A 27,021-nucleotide genomic window follows, 5' to 3' on the forward strand; every position below is an offset into this window, starting at 1 on the left:
TAAGAATGCAGCTCTTTCATTTTTTTTCGATTTTTCTTTTCTTGCAAATATATTTATTAGGAGACATCTTTAATTACTCGTGGCGCCACCTAACGAAATTATCGTGTAACAAACTATGATATTTCAATTATCCTCGTCATATATCGATATAATTGGCAAGTGAATGACATAATCTAAATCCATTCGCGTCACAGCGAATCAAAAAATCCTCGTTTGGTTAACAGTAACTTCCCATATGTCTTTGCTTCCTTTATTTAATATAATATATAAAAACATTACTGTTAATATCGTTATTTGTCTCTACATCAAATTAGGCACAATTCTCCATTCCAAAATCAAAAGTAAGATTAACCAGCTGTATGTACCTGCTATTAAGGTTTTAATGGCATAACACTACATGCATCACATTGGTAGGGCTGACAGTTTTTAACATAAAATCAACTCCATTAATAATTATAATGATACTTGTAAAGCGCTGGTTAAATAAAGTTCATTACTGAAAGTGAAAAATTAATTAATTCCCTCCATGATGGATTCGATTTCTTAACTGACTTCACTCAATAGAGCGAGAAATCGACAAGTATCACCTGTTATTACAGCTTTTGGAAAATAATATTACACACTTCACCGATGACTGACAGTTTTCCTGACCTAATAACAGAAGACCAGTTATAGTCAGTTGCTTCGAGTTAATTAATAATAATAATGAGACCCGCAAAACATGAGCAAACAACACTGACTACTGAAAACGAAGAATTAATTAAGCTCATCCAAGATTCATCCTACCTCATGGAAAAGTGCGAAAAATCGGCAAGTGTGCTACCTTCTAAGAGCTTTTTGAAAATAATATTACACGCGTCATCGGTGGTTGACAGTTTTTAACAGACAACTACAACTACAGCCGGACGCTTCGAGTCAATTAATAATAATAATGAGACGCGCGAAACATGAGGAAATGAAACGAGGTCGACCACTAAGAACGAAAGAGTGAAGTTATATGCATAAAAATAAAAAAAGAATATTAAGGGGAATAAGGACTCTCGTATAATGTCGCTTTTGTGACGGTCCGGTGAAGTTGGAGGGGAAAAAAGAGGAAATGTAAAAAGAAGGGGAAGACGAAGGGAGCAATCTGTAACTAGTTGGACAAGCCGGAGATATTCATCCGAGATCCGCTCGTCGCAGGAAGGCTTATCTTTCAATCGGCACGCGTGTTTGTGTGTGTTTAATGGTGTGATTGATCCTTGCAGGACCAAACGAACCGCGGGACAACCAGAGGCCCTAGATGACCGATTGACGAGAATTTCTCTTCAATTTTCAGTACTTCATCTCATAACAATAATAATTATAAATTAAGAGTACAGTCAACGCTATAAACTTCCGAATTTTGTAGAAGATTGTTTAATGGTGAACTAATAGGGGAGATAATAAAATTGAGAACGAGAGGGAGAGAGAGATAATTGTGAATAGTCAAGATAAGGGAAACGTTTCGTGATGGTTTTAAAAGGTAGAGAGGGTGTGCGTTGGCGCCTGCCACCCGACAAAATCGGTCCGTCATGACTAACCCAAAACTGCAGCTTTCCCTTTGCTTGGTAAACACACAGAACATTGGCGCAAGGTCCTCGACTCGACTCGCAATGGTTTTAACGCAATTAGTCATCGCTGGAAACTTTCGAGCGAATAAACACTGAGCTCCCACTTACCAAACTCTGAAAGCTACTCTGCACTATTTATGCTACGCAAAAAATTTACGTTTTTCAACACCTTTATTAATAGTGTAGTAGGGAAATACGAATGTTTCTCAAACACCCTTCTCCCCTTTCTTAGCTCTTTATTTCTATGATATTCATTTTATTTGTTAATAAGATCGGTATTTTTTCATTAGTCATCATTAATAATTAAATTAAAACACACACACACACACTTGTCAGTAGAATGTTCAATCAAACGAATTCTTAATTGGAAAACAATGGTGTGATACCTATCTGGAAGACATTCACTATTTCGTAATTACGCCAATCACTTTCCTAGAACTTTTATTCAATGATGTTTTGTTTAGTGATAATTAAGATTATTATTATTTTAATCATTCAATATAAATAATTAAATTAGCTCAATTATTCCTAATAAAATAACTAATTGAAATAAATTAGTTAAGTACATTTTGGAGGGGGGGGGGGATACCTGTTTAGGAAGCATTCGTTGCTACTCACTGTACAAACGTTACGAACGACTTCAGATCAATGATTTATCGTCTGCAAAACGCATCAGTGTTATTGGTGCACGGATTTGGACTTTGGCCGATTAATCGGACATGCAGCGATCCCCTCTTTAGCCACTCACCACAATCTAAACTCATTCTCTCGGGCGCCTCATCTTTTTCTCATCGGCACAATTTCGTCGCGCTAAAAGCTAAAAAGCCGAGGTTGCCCCTTATCACTGTATACCTTTCTCGACCGGGGGCGAAACAGGACCCACGCCACGAAGCTTTTAAAAAGCCTCTCTGTCTCGCGATAAAGCCCCCATAGATTTGTCACATCCTGTCCTATACCAGAAATAGATACCACAAAAATGTTCTTTTCTCAAAAATTCTCATTCCTTCTCCATTGTATACACAATTTTCAATTTACTGTTTTATTAAACCATTTTTTTTTTAATTGAGATAATCTTAAATATTGTAATTTCAAATGTTATGATTATGGATTGCAGCTATAGAAGTTTAAAATCGTTGAAGTATTTGGCAAGATTCTACAAACACCTTTTCTGATTCTTTTAAGTTTGTACTTTTCTTTTTTTCTCTACGATTTCTGCCTTATTCATTGTAACGACACAGGACACCCACACCAAGAAACTTTCCATCCCACCAATAACGGAACCTGGCATTTTAAAAATTCTAATTTCTTAATTAATTTTCATATCTATTTTTTATTTCACGTTGAATTTTAATTTAGGAAAATCGTATTATATTACAGTGTTATATAAATTGAAATATAGTATCACTGGTGTATTTAGCAGGAATCTACAAATGACTCTTTACAGTCTTCTTCCCGTCTTACTAAATAAATTCCCAAGAAACATTAAGTTTTTTAGAAATTCCGATTAATTAAACATTTTTAAACCACTTTGTTTATTTCGCATCGACTAATTAATTAAGCGAATCGTACGAATAAATTATAGCTCGACAATTAATAAAAAATTATAATTACTGATGAATTTAGCAGCAATCTGCACGCAGTTCCTTAGTCTCTTTCCTGTCCTGCTAAAAATAGCACATGGCAAAATGTATTTATTTTTAATTATAAATTCCTATTCGTTAAAAATCAACAAACGAGATTTTTTAATATCACATTGGCTTTTTAATTGATCAAATCGTAGTAATCTCGAGTGTTACCAGTCAGGACAGCTCGTGTACTCGGCAAGATCCTGCAGACGGCTCTTCGTTATCTCTCGAGTTTTCCTTTTCGTTTCCTCCACTGCGATTCCAGGCTGTCGCGACGCACTAAAAGCTGCAATAGCCGCTCTCTTATCAGCCGGTCTGCTCCCTCTTCTACTCCCCCTCCCCCTCCTCTTCCCATCTCCTTCTGCCTCTCTCAAACCAGGGAAAGACTCGAAGGTCACTTCGGGCCCCGCTGCCCTCTAATCTTCGGAGCCTGAAACGTTAAGTGGGTTTTCGAGTTCGACCATGCCTACCCCTGGCCCACCTCCTACACCAAGCCACCATCTTATTTCTTTTTGTATCCTTATTTATTCTACATTTTTCTCCCCCCTCCCTTCCTCTAAAAGTTCCGCATCGTAAAGCTATATACCTCCAAGAGACGCTATTTCTTCCATTTCTCTTTTTCCTCCTCTCCTTTTTATCCCATTTTATTCCATTTTTCTCATTCCACCCATTAGACTCGTTAGAATCAACGTTCTCACGCCTCGATTTCCTCGAGCGCTCGATTCCACCGAGTTTATATATATACGATTAGGATTTAATCGCCCACCAAAATATTCTACATTGGAATAGAAAATGAAATTCGTCATTTCCATCGAAATGTGTGACTTACGCTCGAGATCGGTTGGTCATTGGCAAACTGGTTTCTGTCTGTCGTAAAAATCGCAGATTTGCATGAGAGCTCTGCTCCGTCTCATCATCGATGTTTAATTAGTCGAGGTATTTTTGGATTCGAGCGTCGGAAATCAGGCGATCGATAAACCGCCAGTTGTTTTATCGTTATATAGCTATATGCAAAAAAGCTTGTGCCACGATTGAATTGACGGATTCAAATTGATTGATAAACCTATCAAAGCAAACTGTAAAATGTATCGGTTGATAATTCGTGGAATGGTGTGCGTGAGCAGGTTTGTGCATGTTTGTAAATGGATGCTCGCTGGCCGAGATAAGCCTCCGGGTCTCGGAGATAAAGTTCCGTGACCCGAGGGTAAGTTGCTCTCCGAAGAATTTAAATATCAATTCCTTTGCAATCAATAAATACGTTCGCGGAGAATCTACATTTTAGACAATTTAGATATTAGCAGAGAAATTACACACGTGTGGGTGTTTTTTTAATTTGATCAATATACAACTCTGCGAACTTATCTCTTGAAACATTTACAGTGCATGGAAAATATTCCTCGATAGTTGCAAGGGATAGTAGCCAAACAGTATATTTAATGCATGGGATCGATAGATTTATCGTCGGCCTTTTTATGCAAGACATATATACATGTATACTATAGTCGAAGCTATAGTCACACCAATAATATACAATTTCCTTTAATCCCACGTGCCCTTTTTAATACCTTTCTTCACAAATATTTAATCCAAGAGAAAATCAATCGTTCGCGTGGTGCACAATTTAAATGCCTCAACGCTCAATTTAAACGGCGCTACGACTTGACTTTTGGCTGGATGAAAACGAACTGGATTAATCGTTTAAAAATAGTCATCCAAATGACCCTCCGTATCTCGTGTCATGATTTTACAATTAAACCACTGTACGATTAATTCGTCAAGGTTATCTGTGGTCAGGACCAAAAAATATCCGTGGAATCCGAAGAGAGATTGAAATCTTCCGGCAATTATTAAGGTAAGTGGGAAAAAATAAATGACGAGGCTTTATTGATAAATATTATTTAACGATCGAAGATTGATAATCGACGAGGAGGAAAAGATGGAGCGATCCAGAGCGTCTCTCGATCTCCGCCAGCAGCCAGACCACTCTGTACCGTGTCGTGTCAGCCAACAATTAAGGCAATCGAGCAATCGATTTCTCCTCATCAATTGTCTCGTTGCTCTTTACCTAGTGCACACTTTGACGCTTTGTCACGAAAATATTGCATGGTTTATTGTGCGAGCATCGAACAGAGAAACTTATACAAATATCAACATTTAAATAAACGTGTTTTTTATTGAATTTCACACGAAGCTGAAAATTCTCCCTGATTAATATTATAGGCTTTAGCAGTCTATATTTATATTAAAATCATCCATCAACCTTTCTTCCATTTACTAGAATCAATAATTACCAAGGATCGTCGCATCCATTTAACAGTTTTTAGCGTTCAGTCGTTCGCAGATTACAGAAAATATTACAAAGATAACAACAATGGTATTAAAAAATACTTCATGCTCTCTCAAAACTCGTACGATCAACACTGACACGAATTATTATTTAAGACAGTTTGATTATCATTACTGTTTCTTTATTCGCGCATTCTCTTTGTAGCAAAACCTCATAATTTTTGTGTCGAAGAAAGCAACAAAGTTATTTATGTTTGACCCACTTTGGCTTTGTCAAGCTACGCTTTGTATTACTATATAGGGTTAAACGCCATTGAAGTGTGTCACTTATAAGATGTATTCTTAGTTTGTGCTTCGATTCGAGGCGCGACTCGTTTCAACAGCGGTCTGGAAAGAAATCGGATCGAGGAGGGACAAATTGGTTGTAATCTAAATCCTAAATCGTTGGCTGTAGCAACCCTGATTCTGCTGCTGCACGTGCAATTTCCATACTTGCCATCAGCACAAATAGCTGCATTCTACCACTGATAAACCGATGATTCTTAGGATGATTTGCAAATCGATATAATATCACGTACACGTATTATTGTAAATCAGTATATACGAAAACATTGAGCAAAAGCGCGTGATAAATGAAAATGTAGTTTGAGATAAGGAGAGCTTTGAAAGCGGGAATGAGCTCATGTAGGTCGATAAAAAATTGTTGAAATAAGAGAGGGCAAACGCGGGAATTTAAAGTGCCTCTGCATCCGAGCGACACTCCTCGAGTTTTCATTTCTTGCCGGTCCTTGTGCGGAGAGCTTCGGGCGAATCAAATGCCTCGGAGGAGATAAAGAAAGCGCAAAAACAGGAAAAAGAGAAAATATTGCGTGGACACAAGGAATTCTTTGAAAGACGCGCAATTTGCTCAAGTACCTCGCACGCTCGCTCATCAATCGGCCCAGTGTTTTCAGATACTTTAAATATCACGACACACTTGCTCATGTTATTGCGTGGCCGCATAAATATTTCAATCGTTTTAACCGAGTCTCTCTCACCCCTTTCGATTATTTCTTATATATATATATATATATATATATATATACTTATCGCGCTCTATCTCCCTAACCACTTAATCTAATACACTCCTCACTTTTGCAAAAAAGAAAAAGCTTCAATTTTTGTCCCTCTCTTTTTCCTTACTATCTCTCCGCTGACGAAGGAGCTTCGTTTCGCGTCGAATTATCAATTAATCGTATATAATAACAGTCGGTTTGTAAAATGACTTTCAGCTTTCTACCGTCAATTCCGCTGAATGATTTCAATGTTTCGTTAATTGCTTTTAATTGGACGATGCGAAGATAAACGCAGCGGTCTCGAATTGTCCGGATAAAAAAGAATTCCGGCTTCTCCGCGGAAGATCGCCTACCGTTTCTGATGTATCAGCCACGGCGATCTTACAAAGAGAGTTTAATTAACCAAGCCCAGGTACCTATACACCGGCTACGCTGCCTCGTGTATTCTTAATTGTCAACGGGAGTCTCTGCCCGTGTAACTTCCCAGAACTCATTATTACCGAATCGCCATTTTGCCCAGGCACTATTGTTCAATTCTCATTTTTTCATCGAAGTGCACAGACGCAATTTCGCCGCGACAGATTTTTGCCCTCTCGTCTTTTTCCTTTTGCAGGAAAATCGCGAACCTCGCTGGTCCGAGAGATTGAAGAGGGCTCGTTGTGGACGGTTTAAACAAGAGATATTATTAAGGCCAATTTATACGACCGTTGCAAGATCGCGAGAATTTCAAGATACACGGATGGATCTTATCGCTGTACGTGTGTGTACTATTTTAAGAAATACGTGCTTTTATACATTTCCTACTTAGTTGCCAGCGAATCGATTCATTTCGCTTATACATATTTATTCGCACCGTGGTCCCGAGATTTCGCACCTGTATATCTTATTCCTCCTCCACTTTTGCCTTTCTTCAGCATGTAACATCAGCTCGAACTGCTCCACAACTTGTCTCGTAAAACGTCGCAAATGAGCGTATAAAAGCTCATTGAAAACATCCTCATTTCGCCACGTAATCATCCAGAGAATTCTTCTGGTTACAACTCCACTTATCCTCATTCTTGCTATGAAACGCTTGAGAAAAGACTCGAGTCGCCTCGGGGTCTTCAAGCGACAACTGGTGCTGCAATAAAATAATTTCGAGCAACCATTGCAATTATTCCTTACGTTTAAAGCTCAACTTTTGAAAGAAGCATTATACACTTACTCATGTGGGTAGCTCCGGGCTGAGAGGCGATAACAAACATTTTTCTGTGAGTAGGCAGAAAATCAGAAGTTGGAATTACACTGATGGATATCTCATTGGAATTGGCTCCTTGCCTGCCATATCTGTCGTTTTGTCCGTTATCACTGACATTACGTCTGAGTGGAAAACCTTGAACGTTATGTCTGTAATTACTGACAATGTAGCTGCTCACCTAGTTTCAGAATGATCAAAAATCTCTTTCAGGTCGTTGCGAATGTCAAGATTTGCCGCAAGAAGGATCTCGCTTTGAAAAGCAACAGACCTTCCTTCCAGCATTCATGGACCAACACAACACTTACAAACATTATACATCGCTTGAACGTTAGCTTTAGCTGTAAAACTGATCGAACGAGGAAAGCTCGGGGAAAGTCTTGTGGAAAGGGATGAAAACTATACTGTGCTGATATTGCTCGAGTTTTAGAAAGAGCTTACCGAAGATATTATGAAAACAACCAGCAAGGCAACTCCTAGCCAGAAATACCAGGCCTCCCAGATATGGCGTGGTGGCCGTTTTTGCACCAGAAGACAACACTGGGGGTTGCAGCAGCAATAAAGACAATAATTATCCGCGGTACAAGCAATTGGCTTAACAGAATTGATCTCGCTCTCGTTTCTCGCCTCTAAATTACACTCGTAGATCAAACGGGCCATTTCAGGAACAAGAATACATTATTCTCTCCCGTCAAAGTCCTAGTTTTATAGTTTTATCTTCCGCTCATTATCTTCTTGTTAGAGTTCAATCGCATCGGGACTAATTTTCGACGAGAATTGTAACAAGGTTGCGTCATAATGTGTAATTATTGGTTTCTTTAGCGTTTAAGCTTCGTTCTCTCGTAGCACTTGAGTTTAACAGTCGGTGTAACGATAGAAAAGAGGACGATAGAAGTACGGGGGTTATTTCTGACAGTGGTAGCACGACGTTGCTATCCTTACTGTGTCAGCTCGTCGTTTTCATCGAGCAAGCCGGAAAGGCCTACAGCGATCGATAAAACAAACGTTACATGTCCTTCTTCACGCACGCTCGCCCTCCAATCGACCCGATTATAACTTTGAAATACGGCCTCTGCCGTGCACTTTTTCTATCTGGCGTTTCAAACAAGTTCCACTCCATACGAAATCGCATTTTACCGTTGATTCTAGTTCATCCCGTGATTGAGCTCATCCAAAGTCCCCCAAACATTTCATCGCACTCCCACTCGTTTCTGTGCCCCATCGCAATGTCTCCAGGACCAATGTCCAGTTCATCCTCAGCTTCGATTTAACATTGCAAAATGCTCAAATCGGTTTTATATAGTCAAAGTAATTTATTCTTTTAGTCAATTATTCGATAGGTACAATATTATTATAAATATAGCAATGTCACGATTTACGGTTGCCTCATGTATTTTTGTAGATTTTGGTAAATTAGTATTGGGCGGAATCGTGAGGTGGTGGTGGAGGTGGAGGTCCTCTGGGAGGGAAGGGTGGTCTGAATTGGGGAGGAGGAGGAGGGGGTGGTGGCCCACCCTGAGAAACAGGAGGTGGAGGAGGGTGCCTCCATCCTGGGGGAGGTCTTGGTGGTGGGGGCTGATATTGTCCGAACTGAGGGGGTCCTCCGGTAGTCGATGGAGGTGGTGGCGGTGGAAATTGACCTTGGGCAGGAGTACTGACGCCCCAGTGAGGAGGAGGCGGTGCTATCAAGCGCTGCGTCGATTGTTGAGCTTGCGATGTGGAAACTGGCATTGGTGGAAGGGGTGGCGGCATTCCTGGGGGTAGTGGTGGATGAGCAGTCATCGACATGGGAGGCAGTGGAGGTGGGGGAATGTTTGCTGGCGGAAACGCTCCTGTTGGCGGCGGTGGAACTGGCGGTGGAGGTGGATGACCCATCGGTGGTCCTGAAGCATCAGTTATATTTGTTAAGCAATATTTTTTAAATCAAACTAAGGGTAGGTTCTTCATGATTCATAGGTCGATTGATATTAGTGAAACCACTGACGTAATCTATCGATAGTTTAAAAATACCAACCTGGCGCAGCCGGAGGTGGAGGAGGAGGAACAACCATACCATGATGCATAACATGGTGTTGAGGATGATGTGCTACATGCGGACCTATGTTTGACATTGGTGGTGGAGCAAGAGGTGGAGCATCCGCGAACAGCTGGTGAGGTCTATCAGCTTGACTAAGTGGATTTTGAGCAGCTAATAATCTCTCTGCAGCACTTCCATGTCTTTCTCCTTTAGCATCACGTTTAAAGGCATAGGATACAGAAATTGGTCGGTTACACAAATATTGTCCATTCATAGCCTCTATACTGGCATCTGATGCATCAAATGATGCAAAGTTAATAAAAGCAAATCCTTTGGAATTTCCTGTTTCTGGATCTCTCATAATCTATAACAAAAATAAATTAAAAGGTTTGAAAAAATAAATTTAAACAAATTGAATTATCTTTGGACAAAAGTACCTTAGGTGTCTGAAGTATCACTCCAAATGCACTGAATGTGTCATATAATAGCTTCTCGTCTACTTCTGGATCCAAATTACCAATAAAAATATTTGCACCAACATCCAAGTTTTTTTGATGGGCACTAGCTTTGTTTACCCTTATTGGCTTTCCATACAACTTAATCATATTCATAATTTTAATTGCATAGTCTGCATCTTCCTCTCCCATAAATTCAACAAATCCATATCCTTGATGCATCTGAGTTACTCTATCTTTTGGCATATGGACATTAACTTAAAATAATACAAGAATAAAGTTAAGAGTTTCTCAAATCCATGTAACAAATATTTCCAATTTTATAACAATTTACTGGTGCTTACCCACTGGACCTGATTGGACAAATAACTCCCACATAAGAGATTCTGTGACTTTGTCGTCCAAACCGCCAACATATATTGTTGCATCTAAGATCAAAAGACAAATTAAATTGATAACATTAAATTACAAATTTTATTTATTCTTATGACATGCTCTGTACACATAACCTATTATAACCTAAAAGAGCCAATCATACATATCTGATTATGGTCTTTTTCTTCAGACAAATAATTAAAATTAATCATTTCAAATCCTTTATAAATATAAAAACTATTAAACAAAAATTAAATTTACTAAGTTTTAAGTTAAAATTACCTTGATTTCGTTCGGCTATTGGCCCGGCTGCCATGATCACTTCAAAGCTTTAAAAGCTTCAAAATATCAACGCTGACCGCTGACGCTGGATGCTACGAACGAGTGTGAAAGTGTAGCGTGGTATATTCCCAATGCTACAAGATATGCTACAACATGCTATAGTTCGAACCAAGATTGGACAAAATGAAAACTATAGCGAGCATAAACTATATATATATTTTGACCACGACACCTGTGGAAAATAAGCACAATGTAAATTGTAAATACTCCTATTTTTCATATTAATTTTATTATCTATATTAAATAATAATGATTATATAACGGAAACGAGGGGTAGTAGACTACACTTCCTTCCTTCCGTCTTCTTGTATGTATTACTATGTATGTAGTACATACTACCGTAGTACTATTAAGCAAACTAAAGCCTTTAGCATTTCTTATTGATTGGAGAGAGAGAGAGAAAAACAGATACAATTTTAATTCATTACTAGTTTGCAAATCTTTGCGAACAAGTAGTATTTTCAAGAACTTTTATTTTAAAATTGGTTTAAATGATATGAATTATTTACCTAATTTCTATAAACTGATGTAACTAAATTAAAAAAGTGAATTTACTAAAAATTTAAAGTTTATTTAAAGTCAATAAATGTTTAAAAAATATTATATTTTACATAAAGAACCACAATATACTCATTGCATACAATATATAACCTATGCTATTAAATAAAATAACATAACGGTAATTGCATTCAAGCAAGAGTTAAATTGCCTGAACGCAACTAATTTGTTGGAGTTATGGCATAATAAAACAGTGATTTTTTTAAATTCTGATACTATTCAACTATTAGCAGCACTATTTTGGGCAGCTTGAGTAGCTAAAATATATAAAAAAAAAATTAGTTTTTGTTATAGTTGAATGTCAAATTTTAAAAACATGAACTACTTAAACTTATGTAACCTTTATATGAATATTCCAAAGCTGTTGCTATGGTTCTCATATCTCCTTCTATAGTCCTTGCCCAATTTTCAACATCTCCAATTTCTTTTAAAGCACTTGAAAAAGATTCAACAAGATTTAACCATGACTGTGTTTGTTTTGCAAAATTTGTTGCACTATACTGCAATTGCTTAGCTTCTGCATCCAACTTTTTCTGATTCAAATATGCTTGTGCGACCCTACATGAAAAGATACATTTAAAAGAATGCAATAATATGGTGTATATAAAGAAAATAAAACTTACCCAACATTTAAATGATCGACAAGTGCTTGTGTTAGATTACTGGCAGCTTGAACAGCTTCTTTACGTTTTTGTTCTGTTGAATAAAAATTAGATTAACCAAATAGCACATTTTTATAATACAACAACTATACCTTGTCTCTCTTTTCTAGTCGCTTGTTTGCTTTGATGATCTTTAACAAGCTGTGATAACATTTTTTTAGTTGAAGTCTACTGCTTATGTTTATGACTTAAAAAATTTGACAACTTCTCTCGGCTTCCCGTTCAACTCGTTCGTTTTCTAAACAATTGAAGACACTGCAATGTCTACAAATACATATGCAATAATAGCAAAGTCACAAACAAAACAAATCATTTTCTTATTAATAAATAGATGGAGACAGTGTTTCTGGTATTACGCTACTATGCTTTTACTTTACTAATTTACCATACGTATAAACAATACACAAAAGTTAAAATTTCTTTTTGTGTAGCTGATGATTTTCATTTCTGTAAATGATTTTCTACACAGTCAGGATGCAAAAACGTTTATAAGTTGAGTTCATTGAATGAACTCTTTTTGCTTCGACGGAGTTTTCCCTAGAATTTCCTTCGTTTCCTCTATTGACTCCGTCTAGTGAACTGGAACCGGGAACGTAAGTTACGTAAGTATACATATATTGCTTGCTATAGCGGGTGCACGCGAGCGTCGCAGGCGACGAGAGACCTCGTTGTGGACTTACAGGCCTTACAGCTTTGTGCCGATGATTCCAAATACGAACTAATAATTAATGTGACACGTATTATATATTGCGCGAGCATTGTTGAAAGTACACAATGGAAAACTGATTGGTGTAATGTTTTGACTGACTATTCTTTGTATTGTTTCAACAAATTTATATTCATGAAAACCACAGACGAAAAGCATGTTGTGAAATTATTTATTTAATTATATGTAATCAATAAAGAGAGCTATTTGTAAATAGTAATTCAAAAAAAAAACATTTAGTGAAGGGTATGAAATAAACACACATTGTTATCCTGATATTTAAATAAATTTATTTATCACTTACGAAAAGTCCAATTACTTATCTAAAAATTAAATTCGAGTTTCGCTGGTAGTGATGGAGGTTATAGGATGGTGGAGGGATTGGAAGGAATTAAGGATAAATATACGTAATATTTTTTTATTTATTGAGAATAAGAGAATCTATTACGGATATACCACGTAACTAAAAGGAACTGATAAAGAATATGATCGACATAAAACTGGAACAGCTTACGTTTTCCCTACTCATGAAATATTCCGATGTTTCTTGAACATTTTCACAATAATTCAGCCATTCTCACCTCCAACCATTGGCATGTTCAGTGTCCAGGTCGTGTGGGCCTGATAATCAATGATTCTTACACTCTTGATGCTTGGAGATTCTTCTAGGCTTGAGACATCTCAGCCGGCAAATCGATTCAATGCGATTCGGATCATATTCTTTGTCACAAGCGCGAGAAAACCTTCGGATCTTGAAATTCGAGCAAATTCGATACATCTTCAGATAATCTTGTCTTCAATTTTTTCAAAACTTTTCATTTTTTCAGTGAAACTTCAAACTTCCCTCTATCATCCAATACCTCTTGATTCAAAACCTTATAAACAAACAAACAGGTTAGAGAACTTACTTCTATTTGCAGGTTTATTGTTTTTTTATAAATGTCTAGGGTCACCGTATTATTCGTATATTCATACCACATTTTGCGCGTGATATAATTATCATCTATTTTGGGTGGAATACAACTTTAAGCAACTATGATGAAAATGGTCAAATAAAAAATAAAATGTCAAATCATATTCCAACCTTCACATAACAGTTATAGAAACGGAGCGACCTTATCTCCATAAAATATGGAAGTACACATAATAGTTTATGAAAATAAGGTTATTTTCTCATTCTCATTCGAACCTTACTATTTCATGCATATAATCGTCTATTCATTAAAAACACGAAGCCTTTTTTCTTTCTCGTTCTTTTCATCAATTGATATTGTACAATCTCGTAACCCTTAAATGAAATGTAATTTACAATACAATGCAAGAATTATGTAAGGTAAGAATACAAGTTAAAATGTAGCGATCTAATATCTTTTGCTTTTTTTTGACTCGGTATAGTTAGAAGAAATTTTGGGGTCTGTGGGTCAAGTCACAAATGGCTTCCAACACCTGGCCTCTCGCGTCAGACTCGTATTAATATCGACCTGAAATTCATTAAGCAACAAAATCCATAATTAATTGACCCTCGTTTTGGGATTACACGCTTAGTTACTACCGTACACGACTTTGTTTTCGAAAGCATTTCTTCGTAAGCCCGTCCCCTACTCTTGACGGTTCATCTTTACTAATACTCAACCGTATCTCTTGAGTTAAATATAAGCGGTCTACGAAAATATGAGTCTATCGAGGGACCTTTCATTTTCTTCTTCCTTTTACTTTGTCATTCCTCTAAAACACTAGAAATCCTTCTCCAACAATTCACGTCACCAATAATAATGGTACGATATTTATTAAGCTCTACCCTAGTGCACATATTTTTCTCCTTCAGTCGGGAGTGTGCGCATCTGCCAATGCCCATACCTGTGCATGCGCGTATGCGTTATATAGATATATATATATATATGAGTGCGTGTGAATGTTTCTGGTTATGTGAAATCGACTTGTTTCAAATGACTTGAATTGTTATCATCGTCGTTATTCTTGTTATGTGTGTGAATTACTTTTAAGATATACGTATATTTACATGTTAAATTAGTGTTAGAAAATGAAGAGAAAAAAAAATGAACGAATTATACAATATCAAATTAATGATTATAAAGTGTCGAGCTTCGGGTTGAATATCAGGATATTATTGCTCACCAGCTCTTATAAAGAAGGGGAGACATATCCATGTAGACTGCTTATATTATATCAAAAAACAGAGTGGGTATTAAACTTACGAGGAGAGTAAGAGCGCGAACGCGATCTCTCGTACCGCGAGCGCCGTCGGACGAAGTATGGACTGGGGGATCGACGATAATTGCTCCGATAGCTACTCCTAAAATAATTACATATTATGATTAACTCATATAGTAATTCAGAATTAAATCTTATTCAATAAAATAAATTCATCAATATTCTTAGATGCAAAGATGTTTCTGAGGAATACTGACTCTCTGCGTCTAGGTCCATTCCATCCTCCTCTATCACGTAAGTGAGATGGTTTGCCAAAATAAACTCCAGGAGTTGGTGTGTGTGCTCGTTCTGTGATAGAGTAGTCAATTCGGATTTTTCTGCCATCGATCACCATTCCATCACATTCCTTCCTTGCTATCTTGGCATATTCAGTTGTTTCAAAATACACAAAGCAGAACCCTCTGGATCTATGAGTCTGCAACAAACTCATCATTATTATCAATAGCCTGAAAGCAAAATTGGTAAATACAACCATTCTATAGTACTCTTCTTTTCCAGCACATTCGCTGATACACTAATTGAGAAAAAAATGTCTTTTGTGGCCAGAGGCCTTTAGCGTCTCACATAATCTTCAAAAGCGAACGATCTAAATCTCTGGCATTTTCTCTACCCCCTTTAGAGATGCAGTTATGCATTGATAACCCATCGCAATAGGGGTATTGATTATCAATAACACTCCTGGCATAAAACATAAGTAAAGGGTTTACCTTAGCATCAATGACAACTTCCACCCGATCGATATGGCCAAACTTTGAGAAGATGTCATGCAACTGCTCCTTGGTGGTGTAGATGGACAACCCGAAAACTCCAAGGCATCTACCAGGAGTTGGATTGTCCCTGTCGCCTTTGTGCCGCTTTCTCGTTGACAATGGACTGCAAGAATTAGATCGATGTGCGTTCCTGGTGACGGCGCCATCGCTATAGCGTACACGTGAGTAGGAGCGAGACCTGCTGCGTGAATAACACGCTGATCTGTAGTGTGAACGGCTTCTACTGCGGCTTCTGCTTCTGCTGCGGCTATTTCCTCGGTGACCCATGTTTGTGCCTTCTCCACTATGGTACTTTCGTTCCCGGAATACTGAACGACTTCGCGACCTCGAATATTTCTTCATCGGCCTGTGTGACTCCTTCCGTTCACGAGATTTACGGGATCTGGAATGCGATCGAGAATCTCGAGAATCGCCATCTGGGGTCCGGGATCGTCGTATGCCGTCCGGGGTTCGAGATCGTCGTATGCCATCTGGGGTCCGGGATCGTCTGCCATCCACTCTTCTGACAATTCTCTTCTAAACACACCAATTAAATATTAACTTCACATCAACGCAATTCCAATCTTAAGTAAATCAAGAAACACAACTTTTAATACTTTTCTTGTTAAATGAAACAGCAACTAAATCTTACGAATCACATATCACGTCAGTTTAATTCTTCTATTGTATAAATCAACCTTAAAATATTAATAGCCTCTTCTTCTCGATTAAAGAAATAATAATGATTTCTTTGCAGAATTTTTTTAACAATGATACACCAACTGTTTAGCTAAAAAAAAAAGAAGCAAGAAATGCCGGCATTATCTACGTTTGCACACAAAAGATGTGAGCGGACTAGAAAAAATAAGAGGAAAAAAACCATATATACTGATCAAGGATACGACGAATACTAGGAAAAATTAAAGATTTGCGAAAATTATATAGGAGTAATAAAAGAAAATCACATATTAGACGCAGAGCCACCGTTGATAAGAACTTGGAATCTGCTTTAAATAGTGGGAATTTTAGAGACTATTACTCTATAGCCCACCACTGACATTCTCGACAAGTATAGTTATTAAATTCGTAGATTTATCACGGAAAAAAATTGCTTTAGAGAGTAAAATGATGAAATACGTGATACACGAAATTCGACACGGAACGCAGCAAATCAATAATGGCCTTCGTTGCCGCATGCCGACATTTGCCAAGCGAGAAATAAGATTTTATTCGCCAAATTTTGCCAGGAAGTAAAGCTTTTACCTCACTGTCGCTCATGTTCAGCGTTTGCACTTTGTTATCGTTGAAATTCTAAAAGAAACTAGCACAAATTTAGAAAAACGTGTCTCTCCGAGGCGTCGCTATTAATAATGGCGAACGGCGACTTCCTTGTGCTTCTGCTTATACCTTCAGCCGCTTCAACTAGCCTTGCAATCCTTGCTTGCGTGTGCCGTGTAGCGTGAGCGTGTGCTGCGTGTGTATCAATCAGCGCCACGGTGTTGTTTTAAAGCATCATACAAGCATACAGCGGAAATTAATACAAGCTGGGAAACAGTAACATCCGGTGTTGCTAGGTGACAAGCCTTTTGATTGGTGGAATATTGGGTGGGAACGGTCCGAACGGTTTGATTGTTTTGTCAATAATCTTATTGCGCTCCTGGGCCCTGGCTTCAAATGTTTTTTCTTGATGCTGGTCCTCAAAGCTCAGTTAGGACTTGGCCTTAAAATGTTCTTTAATTTTCTATAAAAACTGTAATGATATTTTCCCAACAAATTAATACTACTACTTACTTTATTTGTTAGCAATAGAACAAAATTATAACTATAAAATTATGTCAGTTTCATGCTAAAAATCAGCCCTTTTGAAGTAGCTTTGATCAGAGATGAGACGGGAGATTGCTGTTTATGGGCCAGTGCTCTCTGCCTTAACATTTTCTCCCTAGACTTTTCGAATCTCTCATCTAGTTATTTTGTTTTAAAAATAGTTTTAAAGCAATAGAAAAAAAATAGGTTATGAAACTGTACATAGTTTTTTTTAAAGTTGAGATAAAGATTTTTTAAACTCGTAGGAAAATTTTAAAGATGTGCAACGAGTTTAAAGTCTATTAATTTGGTCAATCGTAATACGATATGATATTTATATTTTAGTTTAAGTTTTGAAAGAAAGCGTCAATAAAGTATTATTTAAATACAATTGTTGTTAGTTGCTATCGTATTTATTAAAAAATGCAGCGCAATATTCTATTTCGAGTTGTAGCTTTACGCTTTTCTCAGAAACGTTTTTATAAGAAGCAAGTCAGAGTTCGATTTGCCCCTAGTCCAACTGGTACATTATTCTAAATACTTTTTTGTTTCCAATATACTATTTATTTTATTTATTTAATTAATTTATAGGCGAACTCCATATAGGAGGTTTACGTACTGCATTATACAATTATTTGTATGCTCGTTCAAATGATGGTGCATTTATCCTGCGTATAGAGGATACTGATCAGCTTCGGGTAGTTCCTGGAGCAATGGAAAAACTGCATGATGATCTATTATGGGCAGGAATTATTCCTGATGAAGATCCAATAAGAGGAGGACCTATGGGACCTTATATTCAATCTAAAAGATTAGATTTTTATAGGTATATTAAATAAACAAAACTTTAATTTGTGTTCTTAAAAGCTTGTAGTAACAAAAAAGAACTTATTTTTAGTGAGCAAGTGCTAAAATTACTGAATAAAAAGGCAGCCTATCATTGTTTTTGTACTAACTTAAGATTAGATATTCTAAGAAGAGAAGCAATTAAGTCTCATCAAATTCCTAAATATGATAATAGATGCAGGCATTTAAGCGATGAAGAAGTGAAAGAAAAACTGAATAAAGGAGTGGATCATTGTATTAGATTTAAGGTATTTAAATATCTTTTTACCTGTTATAAGCATAGAAAATTAAATTTTAAACCTTATAGCTATCAGAAACCTATGATCCTTTTCAAGATATGATATTTGGAACAGTGGAGCATGATATTTCTATTAATGAAGGTGATCCAGTTATAATAAAATCAGATGGCTTTCCCACTTATCATTTTGCTAATGTAGTAGACGATCATTTTATGGAGATAACACATGTTTTGCGTGGAGCTGAGTGGAAAGTATCTACTCCAAAGCATTTAATGCTATATAAGTAAGTAACAATATTTGTTAATAAAAAAACCCTATTCATTGTTATTCCTAAGAATACCTTAATTATATGTTTATATTTTATAGAGCATTTGGTTGGGAGGCCCCAAAATATGGACATTTGCCTTTATTATTAAACAAGGATAATACAAAATTATCAAAAAGGCAAGGTGATATTAAAGTTGACTGGTTCAGGAAAACAGGTATATTTCCACTAGCATTAATAAATTATATTACACATGCTGGTGGGGGATTTCAAAGAAATCAAGGTTCTCAACAACTCTACTCTTATGAAGATTTAATTAAGCAGGTATTATATTAGTGTTCTTTCTGTAAACAAGTCACTTGTTGTAAACATTTACAAAAATTTCATTTTTCTAGTTTGATGTAACAAAAATTAATATAAATTCTACCAAACTAGAACCTCTAAAGCTACAGGAATTTAATAAAATAGAAATTTCTAATCTTTTAGCTGATAAAGCAAATCATGCATTTCTCATTAGTAGAGTTAAAAAATTAGTAACCAGTGCATTTCCTAATAGGTAAGTTCATAATAAAGTATAGTATATCTTTTAATTTTTTCATAAAACACCATTAATCAATAGGAGCCCCGAGGGTGGTCTTCAGCTGGAAGACAGTCATATTCTTAAAGTTCTACAATGGGTTCAAAATAGAATAACAAATTTAAGTGATTTAGTAGCAGAGGACTTATCATTTTTGTGGGTAATTCCCACCACATTGCCAGATATTACAGAACCTAAATATTTTGGTAAGAATTTGAAGCGCTATGTTTTTAGTGTCTATAGATTTTAATTTGAAAAGAATTTTATAAACTAAATTTTCAGAAATTATTGACTTACTTATAATAAAATTAACTGAAATTAACGATGAAGAATTTGTAAAAATGGAATTAAGTAAATTTTTAAAGCAGTTTGCTAAACAAAATGATGTGTCTTTTCCAACATTAATGAAAATTATGAGAGGACTTCTAAGTGGCCTAAAGGTAATGATTATTATTCATCATTTGTTTCTGTAAATATCATAGTGTTATTATAAAAACCAATTTATACTGCAATAATTATGCATGATTATATTCTGCAGGATGGCCCTTCTATAAGTGAAATGATGGACATTTTGGGGAAAAATATCACTATACAACGCTTAAAACGTTTATCTCTGAACAATCAATCTCATGGACAAGCGCATACTTGCCACCAACTTAAATTTTAAAGAAATTATATTAGAGTGAATTGTATTGTATATTAAACTTGGTAAATTAAACAAAATTCGTTTTAGAATAATAGCAATATTTTAAAGTTGAAAACGGTAATTGTAACAGCAAGAGCTTCCTAGTCTATTATCGGTAATAAAAAGTAATTCCAAAGCTAAATATATTACTCTAATGTAAATGCTTTTTTATTACATGTGTAGTTTTGTTTTTACAAATAAATCCCTACAATACCGGATTTTTTGAAAATATAAAATTAGCTTAATTATGAAAAGTATTTTATAGTCATTATTGATTTAGTAATGTAAAAACTGGTTGTATTATTTTGAAAGCATTTGTTGAGACTGTAATCCATCTGCTATAGTGCACTTGGGCTGTTTCCCTATTCACAGATAAACTAAGTTTACTGTTTAGTGAACTACCTTGTGCTAGTCAGTGAATTATATTTTCTATATAATATGCATGATAAATTTCTCGGAAAGCATAGAGACATAAACATAAATGAAATTAACATTAGTAGTCTTTTAAAGGAGTTTTATTTTTATAGAACATTTTCTCGGTACAATAGAAAGATAGTAACTTTTATTTTTATGCAAGGAAAATACACTTTGCTATGACAAGTTATTAAGAAAAAACAAATATATACAAGAAAGTCAAAATTAATGACAATTATGGATACACAGTAGCATTTTAATTATCAAGTAATTGTTATATCCATTTAACAAAAAATATTATTTAGACACGAATAATAACTTGAACACATACCTCACTTTTTAATTTTGTTAATTTTCAAACTGTTTATTATAAATTTTATTGTCCAATCTGTCGAGTTAAAAATCCTACAGTTATTGAAGAAATGATTTAATTATTTTAATTTATAGAGAAATAATTAAACTATCAAAACTGCTACTTTGTGATAAAGATTAAAGTCAGTATTTGCTACATTTGTATCATATTAAGATCTGTTTTAGTGTTAGCTTATTTCATAGAAGAATAAGGTACATAAGTAATTATCTTGTTTATGAAGATCAATGATTACTGCACTTTTTAAAATTTGTCAAGCCCAGTATGACTTGGCTAAAAATGGGAATATTAAGAACTTTGGCGCACAAGTGTACAAATACAGCAGTTTCATCTAGAATAGTTTTCTCTCTAATAGGACAGCATTATAGAACATGATATTTTACATCATATATCATTATTTATCACAGAGGTTTTTAACTTTATTTCATTGATCAAAGATTTGTTGCGCCCTTCTTACGTTGTGTTATAACACTATTGTTCATCTTATGTAATTACTGCATTTATTCATTAGACATAAACTTGCTCAAGTTTTTACCTGGAATGATCAAATGCTTGTACTGATATAATCTAATATAAAATTATTTATTTTTATATTCTTTCATTGCAAATATTTATTATTAATAAAAATTCAGGGCAATAATACTGCTTGAATAATACATATAAATAAATTATATAAATTTAAGGAACTTTAAAATTGTTTTTCTATCAATTCGCTTACCACTAGTTTTTATGACCTGAAAAGTTTTTTTTAAATAAATAATATTCGTTAATATATAACTATTTCATTAAAAGTTAAACTGATTATATTATTTAGTTAAAATTTTACGTGTAAGAAATAGTAATTTTTTGTATTTTAGATCATGATAAAAATATAAATAGTCTTGTGTATATAGAACTGAATGTAATATTTTAGGTATATTGAAATATTCGTCTTTCAGCAATGTTTCTTATTGAAAGAAGTAAATATTTGCGTTATACCCCCCTCTTTTTACTGTTTGTTGTATATGCATAGATCAATTCTATTTTGTGATAACTGCTGCACGCTTGACTTGTATTTATACGATATAGAGCTCCTAATTTGGTAAATAATACATTACATTTTAATTTGATAATTTGTTAAATAAGATAATGGATAAGTGTGTATTAATATGTGCTGGAAATATAACTCTATATCGTATGAATGTTACATTCAGTTATGTTGAGTTTAAATACAGATCTTTCGTGCCTGACGATATCAATTACAATAATCCAATTATTCTAATAATAATGATAAATGAATATTGTAAGTTCTTGTAACCTTGAACAATACAATATTTTGCTCTTAGCATAAGAGCAACACGTGTCTTTGTTGCAATTCTTTACATAAACGTCCATAACAAACAACAATTACATTCATGAAGGAACAGCTTGCATACCATTTTAGGTTTAAAATAGATTGCTTTATGTTTTAGAATGTTGCTTCAATATTCGTCGGGCTTACATCTATAGATATTATTAAGTTTTATTATATAAACTCAGTCATAGAGCAGTATTGCATAAGAAAATCTTAACGAGAAGCAATTATTATTATTATTAAATTATGCGAGAACAGTACTCGTGTTTTAATTAATGTTAAAATATAAATACGAAGCAGTGTTGTCTTTATTCAAAGTGCAAGATTAATTTCTATTCATTCTTCCCTTTCCAAATTATACAATGACAATGAAATGTGAAGTTTATAAAGATAGATTATAAACATTTATTTTATTAATTGAGATATAATAGGATATACTAAACCTAATTATTTTAGTAGAACAATTGACTAAGTAAAAAGTTATCACAGATTAAAGAGTAGAATATTTTGATTCATAAATACTTGCAACATAGAGGAAGTATGAATGTCGAATTGAATACAGAAAATTTAGTATAAACAAAGGTAGTAGAGTATTCTTGTGCACATTTGATAAATTCCAAATGTAACATGCTTAAATCAGTATGAATCAATGTAAGGTTGGTTTAATAATATTACTTAAAAATGTGATTAAAATATTTTAACAAATATTGTACGTAAATCGTGCCAAGTATAATAAACGATAGTGCTACGTTTGTAAACGTTAAAAATATATGCATCACTAGCGACATACTTAAATGACACCCTTGTCACAAAAAAATTTAAATAATAGTTCAATACTTTTTTTAAATGTATACTAACAATAAGATAATAAAATAGAGCTAGATAAGGTTGGGTTTTCAAGAGAGGCACTTTCGTCCTTGTGAATTTACACTGAACTGAAAAACCACCCGTAAAATTTGTAAAAATCTTAATTTGAGCATCTCTTTTTGCTAATAAGAATATTTAAAGCCATTTCAAAAACAGGAAAAGTATCTATTATTGCAGAAATTTGATTAGACTTCCCAGTGCCACTAATATACACACTCAAATTAATGGTTCTATCAAGTGAAGCTTAAATTATTTGTCAAAAAGTGCATTTAAATCTTAGATTTTAAGAGTCATTAATGTACTTAGCTATACATATTACTATTAGAGTCGTTAGGAATCATACAGCTGTTTGTAAAAAAGCTAAGTTTCATATCCAAATACGCTGCTATACATTTTTGTATATGCTTTTCATGAAAATTGTGGAATAATATATTGTAAAAAAAACATAGAAGAAAGATATATTTAAAAATAAATAAAAGTCTTATTTTTCATTTGTATCCATTCAAATTTTTTGGTAACAAATAAAACGCTAACAGTGTAAAAACTGTAATTTTATCTTAGTTTAAAACGTGGTTACTCGAATCAGGAATTAAATTTCACAATATACTTTAGTTATTGAAATTAAAATAAATTTTTGTAAATATTTTGCAGCAATATTCCAACTATACATTAAATTCTTATTTATTTAAACTAAAATGAGATCAATTTGCGTAAGTGCAAAAATTTCCTTCTTATTTTAAAAACTTTATAAAGTAATGAGATCTAGCAGGTAAGGTAAAATATTGAGTGTTATTCGTTAGGGCAAATATATACCACAGGAGTTATCTTCAGAGACTTCAAATCAAAAGCTCCATTTTCAGCCTGGATACTTTCAAATTCTTTTACTATCGTAATATACTACTTTTGACCTTTTACGTAAGTTTTTGTACATAGTATTCTTATTGCCTTGAATATATATACATATATTATATGATACAAGAATCCTTTGCTGACAAATTCTCTCTTTTAATTTACGTGCTACGATACTAATTAAATTACTTGTATTAAATACCCATACGGAAGCCGTGCTATCTGTGGTTGTTCAACCTGATAAACTCACATCAATCCTTAATAATGGCATTACGTTGAACGTCTTTCGTAATTTTCCCCTAACTGGTAATTTAAAATTACCTGACATCTCTTTTTATTAATACATTTATATTATTTCACTTCGTGATAAAATATCGCTAATAAGTTTGCAGATATATATAATACTTACAGCACTATAAAGTGCACTTATACAACATTTCCTTAAAGTTTTTAGAATAATTTTTATTGGAATATTGTGCAAGATACTATAATAAAATTTAAATAGTCGCTTATTATTACACGAGCATTATGCTCTTATCTGAAAGTATGATTTGTTTATTTTTTAACGATCTTATTAATATAGACCATAAGTTTTGGCACAAGTGAAACGTTCATTCCTCCGAAGTTCTAAGTGTGTCTATTTTGTATAATTTTTACATTGCTACAATCATTGGCATTGAATCAACAGTTAATGAATGATTAGAATGTTTTCATTCAAAGTATTTTGATCCTTATTCTGGTCACACTTCAATAACATTTAACTTTTCAAGTCGTTTATAGCTTGTAATATTCGCTTAACATGTCCAACTTTAGTAATACCTAATTCCTTAAGATCTCGACGAGCCAAAGCAAGCAGCTCTCTACCTCTAATGTCATGTGACACAAAGTTATCCGTGTATTCACCTAGCTGCAAGTTTTCCAGCCAGCAGCAAACTTCTTGTACACCCCAGGAGTTGACTTGATCCCTTGCTGGATGCACTCCTGCATTCCCACCCGATCGTCGAAACTTTAACCAGAATAAGCCCCGATGACGATTCTTTTTATCTCCCTATAGACGCAGATTGAACAAATGTTAATAATGTTAGTAAAGTTAGTTTCATCAAATGTTCGTACATGCCAAAATTCAAGACCACTGCATGTAATTCGCAGTGTGGGTATTTTAATTACGTATTGAGGACCAATTTGATAAGGTTTAAACTTAAATTAAAGGAACAAACAGCCCGATCTTAGTGCGGCTGACCAAGAGTAAAAGAAATATTAGAAAGAGGATAAAAAATTTTCGCTGCAATTTTATGATGCACAAATGATTAGTGTTATAACTTATAGTCAAGGCGTAAAATGCTTAATTTTCTGAAATTATAACTTTTCTTTTAATAATAGCTCATTCACTTTTCTACTGCAGTGATTGCATATATCTAATGAACTTTTTCATCAGCATCATTATTTGCTATTAACACTTGCAAGCATAAACAAAATATTAAAAAAAAAAAAAAAAAAAAAAAAAAAGAAAAAGGATCTGTAGCAGCATTATTAAATAGGGCATGCGTATAACGTCATATAAAGATTTACTCACATTAGCATACATTGCAGAAAACAATATGGCTAAATCTAAACCTATTCTCTAATATCATAAGCATTATAATTTATCAAAGCATATTACCAGCAGTGAAATTGAGTACTCAGTCAATCCAAAACAAAGCACAGGATAATTTATTAATTATAATTTAAAACTAAGATTTTTCTTTTATGTGTTATAGGAATATAATAGTTTTTATGTGTATTAAAACAAAATAGTGTATTATAATTTCTTTTTTCGAATTGTAATAATTGAACGTTTTTAGCTCTGTGCTTTAATTAAGACTTAATTTAAAAATAACAATTCAAATAATGATTTTACACAATTATAAATAGAATATGAGCATAGCAATCAACCATTAAATTGTGTGACATTACTAATAAGCGTTAAAAATTTACATACATAAATTCAACTTTAATTAAAGAGCATAACAAATATAAGAAAATTCAAATATTGAATCTCATTGCATGATAGTATAGGGAAAGTGAAATATTAAGACAAAATTTCATCGTTAAGTTTTATCTAATTCATTATCAGTAATTGAGCAAATTTATACCTGTTCATCAGCGGGTACGTTTTGTAGATAAACTAATCCTGTGCCTCTTTCGTCAAAGATGCATTTTCGTAATTCTTGTTCCATACTTGTCAAGGAGATGGATAATTTGTTTTCTAGGTCTTCTCGTAATTTCTACGCATATCAAAACAAATGCCTTTTATTTAGAGCATAAGGCCATTATCTTAAATTAAAAAAAAAATTATATTTACCAAGTTGTGTGCTCTGTCCCTTAAAAGTTCACAGGATTCTTCGTAGAGCTGTCTAGCACTAGAAACTAATTCAGTAACAACAGGCCTTAAATTTTCCTAAGAAATTAAGTGCATTAAATGAATTTTTGTTTACATGATTTTTGAGAAACTTATAATTAAATCTTAGAACTCACTCCTTGTAAAATTTTGCCATCTGGATGAACTTGCTCCAAAGCATGAGCTGTTCTAGCTGCAATTTGATATAAGTCTGGTTCAAGACTTGGATGTGAAATAATGAGTAATTTTACCCATTTTATCAGTGTTGTAACTACTTCAATGAGGCCAAGCAGAATATGAAATTCCTCATCGTTTAATTGTGCAGGTTTATTAGCTAACTGTAGTTGTGATTTATGATGAGATGAAGTACTTAATGTAGATGTTGACTGGGAGACTGCAGCCATTGTATTTCTCTGTTTTTCTTCCCAAGCTCTTAAAGAAGTTTCTAAAGCCTAATGAAATAATATCAAGAAATAATGAATTATATAGATTAGATTTACAAAAACTT

General features: G+C 34.3%; 6 protein-coding genes across 12 annotated transcripts in view; 1 reads left to right on the plus strand and 5 right to left on the minus strand.

Annotated features, from left to right (window-relative positions):
* Positions 1 to 3,587: 3,587 nt before the first annotated feature.
* LOC136774213 (uncharacterized) lies at positions 3,588 to 8,872 on the minus strand. Of its 2 annotated transcripts, XR_010822755.1 has the most exons (4): positions 8,234 to 8,872; positions 7,763 to 7,973; positions 7,433 to 7,678; positions 3,588 to 3,647 (listed from the first exon to the last, which is right to left on the minus strand). XR_010822755.1 is itself a non-coding variant. In XM_066728374.1 (3 exons), the coding sequence occupies exons 1-3, from the start codon at positions 8,450 to 8,452 to the stop codon at positions 7,662 to 7,664; spliced, it is 447 nt and encodes a 148-aa protein (XP_066584471.1). In that variant the 5' UTR covers positions 8,453 to 8,872; the 3' UTR covers positions 4,960 to 7,661. The 2 variants fall into 2 exon arrangements, 1 of the variants encoding a protein (XP_066584471.1); XM_066728374.1 differs by lacking the exon at positions 3,588 to 3,647 and having other exon boundaries at positions 4,960 to 7,678.
* A 215-nt stretch (positions 8,873 to 9,087) lies between these two features.
* On the minus strand, positions 9,088 to 11,016 carry Spx (Spliceosomal protein on the X). The gene is made up of 5 exons (XM_066728408.1): positions 10,922 to 11,016; positions 10,609 to 10,692; positions 10,247 to 10,521; positions 9,807 to 10,173; positions 9,088 to 9,675 (listed from the first exon to the last, which is right to left on the minus strand). The coding sequence occupies exons 1-5, from the start codon at positions 10,953 to 10,955 to the stop codon at positions 9,206 to 9,208; spliced, it is 1,230 nt and encodes a 409-aa protein (XP_066584505.1). The 5' UTR covers positions 10,956 to 11,016; the 3' UTR covers positions 9,088 to 9,205.
* A 515-nt stretch (positions 11,017 to 11,531) lies between these two features.
* Positions 11,532 to 12,783, minus strand: Blos1 (biogenesis of lysosome-related organelles complex 1 subunit 1). The gene is made up of 5 exons (XM_066728359.1): positions 12,587 to 12,783; positions 12,294 to 12,439; positions 12,163 to 12,235; positions 11,880 to 12,097; positions 11,532 to 11,796 (listed from the first exon to the last, which is right to left on the minus strand). Exons 2-5 carry the CDS (start codon positions 12,352 to 12,354, stop codon positions 11,759 to 11,761), a joined length of 390 nt encoding a protein of 129 aa, XP_066584456.1. The 5' UTR covers positions 12,355 to 12,439; positions 12,587 to 12,783; the 3' UTR covers positions 11,532 to 11,758.
* Positions 12,784 to 13,183: 400 nt separating this feature from the next.
* On the minus strand, positions 13,184 to 17,362 carry tra2 (transformer 2). 3 transcript variants are annotated; one of them, XM_066728447.1, is made up of 5 exons: positions 17,152 to 17,362; positions 15,847 to 16,425; positions 15,337 to 15,554; positions 15,124 to 15,221; positions 13,184 to 13,782 (listed from the first exon to the last, which is right to left on the minus strand). In XM_066728447.1, the coding sequence occupies exons 1-5, from the start codon at positions 17,164 to 17,166 to the stop codon at positions 13,757 to 13,759; spliced, it is 936 nt and encodes a 311-aa protein (XP_066584544.1). In that variant the 5' UTR covers positions 17,167 to 17,362; the 3' UTR covers positions 13,184 to 13,756. The 3 variants fall into 3 exon arrangements, with proteins under 3 accessions (XP_066584544.1, XP_066584545.1, XP_066584543.1); XM_066728448.1 differs by having other exon boundaries at positions 13,184 to 14,388; positions 17,152 to 17,361; XM_066728446.1 differs by lacking the exon at positions 13,184 to 13,782 and having other exon boundaries at positions 14,395 to 15,221.
* A 527-nt stretch (positions 17,363 to 17,889) lies between these two features.
* GluRS-m (putative glutamate--tRNA ligase, mitochondrial) lies at positions 17,890 to 20,485 on the plus strand. Its single transcript, XM_066729145.1, has 9 exons — positions 17,890 to 18,214; positions 18,283 to 18,517; positions 18,590 to 18,785; positions 18,845 to 19,059; positions 19,143 to 19,365; positions 19,437 to 19,597; positions 19,661 to 19,824; positions 19,901 to 20,058; positions 20,157 to 20,485. The coding sequence occupies exons 1-9, from the start codon at positions 18,115 to 18,117 to the stop codon at positions 20,283 to 20,285; spliced, it is 1,581 nt and encodes a 526-aa protein (XP_066585242.1). The 5' UTR covers positions 17,890 to 18,114; the 3' UTR covers positions 20,286 to 20,485.
* Positions 20,486 to 20,670: 185 nt separating this feature from the next.
* Positions 20,671 to 27,021, minus strand: part of LOC136774711 (diacylglycerol kinase eta) — a 48,418-nt gene continuing 42,067 nt past the window's right edge. For all 4 annotated transcript variants that reach the window (XM_066729142.1, XM_066729144.1, XM_066729143.1 and 1 more), the window contains exons 22-25: positions 26,651 to 26,965; positions 26,478 to 26,573; positions 26,269 to 26,400; positions 20,671 to 25,184 (exon numbers count right to left, since the gene is read on the minus strand). In XM_066729142.1, coding sequence (XP_066585239.1) covers positions 24,894 to 25,184; positions 26,269 to 26,400; positions 26,478 to 26,573; positions 26,651 to 26,965 — 834 coding nt within the window. In that variant the 3' untranslated portion in view covers positions 20,671 to 24,893. The remainder of the gene's footprint in view (positions 25,185 to 26,268; positions 26,401 to 26,477; positions 26,574 to 26,650; positions 26,966 to 27,021) is intronic.

This window comes from Prorops nasuta, unplaced genomic scaffold (assembly GCF_024137725.1).
Source record: "Prorops nasuta isolate Cenicafe-Biocafe unplaced genomic scaffold, Cenicafe_Pnas_1.2 PNAS00006, whole genome shotgun sequence".
In the NCBI taxonomy this organism is placed as follows: Eukaryota; Metazoa; Arthropoda; class Insecta; order Hymenoptera; family Bethylidae; genus Prorops; species Prorops nasuta.

Excerpts from the sequence above, each read along its gene's own strand:
- LOC136774213 (XM_066728374.1), bottom strand. The coding sequence starts at position 8,452 with ATGGCCCGTTTGATCTACGAGTGTAATTTAGAGGCGAGAAACGAGAGC. Across the intron at positions 7,974-8,233 it reads TTGTTTTCATAATATCTTCG|GTGAGCAGCTACATTGTCAG; the intron begins GTAAGCTCTTTC and ends TTCTGAAACTAG.
- Spx (XM_066728408.1), bottom strand. The coding sequence starts at position 10,955 with ATGGCAGCCGGGCCAATAGCCGAACGAAATCAAG. Across the intron at positions 10,522-10,608 it reads TGTCCAATCAGGTCCAGTGG|TTAATGTCCATATGCCAAAA; the intron begins GTAAGCACCAGT and ends TATTATTTTAAG. Across the intron at positions 9,676-9,806 it reads TCCACCTCCGGCTGCGCCAG|GACCACCGATGGGTCATCCA; the intron begins GTTGGTATTTTT and ends CTGATGCTTCAG.
- Blos1 (XM_066728359.1), bottom strand. The coding sequence starts at position 12,354 with ATGTTATCACAGCTTGTTAAAGATCATCAAAGCAAACAAGCGACTAGA. Across the intron at positions 12,236-12,293 it reads GACTAGAAAAGAGAGACAAG|AACAAAAACGTAAAGAAGCT; the intron begins GTATAGTTGTTG and ends TTTATTCAACAG. Across the intron at positions 12,098-12,162 it reads GTCGATCATTTAAATGTTGG|GGTCGCACAAGCATATTTGA; the intron begins GTAAGTTTTATT and ends CTTTTCATGTAG.
- tra2 (XM_066728446.1), bottom strand. Across the intron at positions 15,555-15,846 it reads AAGTTGTCATTGATGCTAAG|ACTCATAGATCCAGAGGGTT; the intron begins GTAAACCCTTTA and ends AGTTTGTTGCAG. Across the intron at positions 15,222-15,336 it reads AATGGACCTAGACGCAGAGA|GAGTAGCTATCGGAGCAATT; the intron begins GTCAGTATTCCT and ends TAATTATTTTAG.
- GluRS-m (XM_066729145.1), top strand. The coding sequence starts at position 18,115 with ATGCAGCGCAATATTCTATTTCGAGTTGTAGCTTTACGCTTTTCTCAG. Across the intron at positions 18,215-18,282 it reads ATTTGCCCCTAGTCCAACTG|GCGAACTCCATATAGGAGGT; the intron begins GTACATTATTCT and ends ATTAATTTATAG. Across the intron at positions 18,518-18,589 it reads AAAAGATTAGATTTTTATAG|TGAGCAAGTGCTAAAATTAC; the intron begins GTATATTAAATA and ends ACTTATTTTTAG.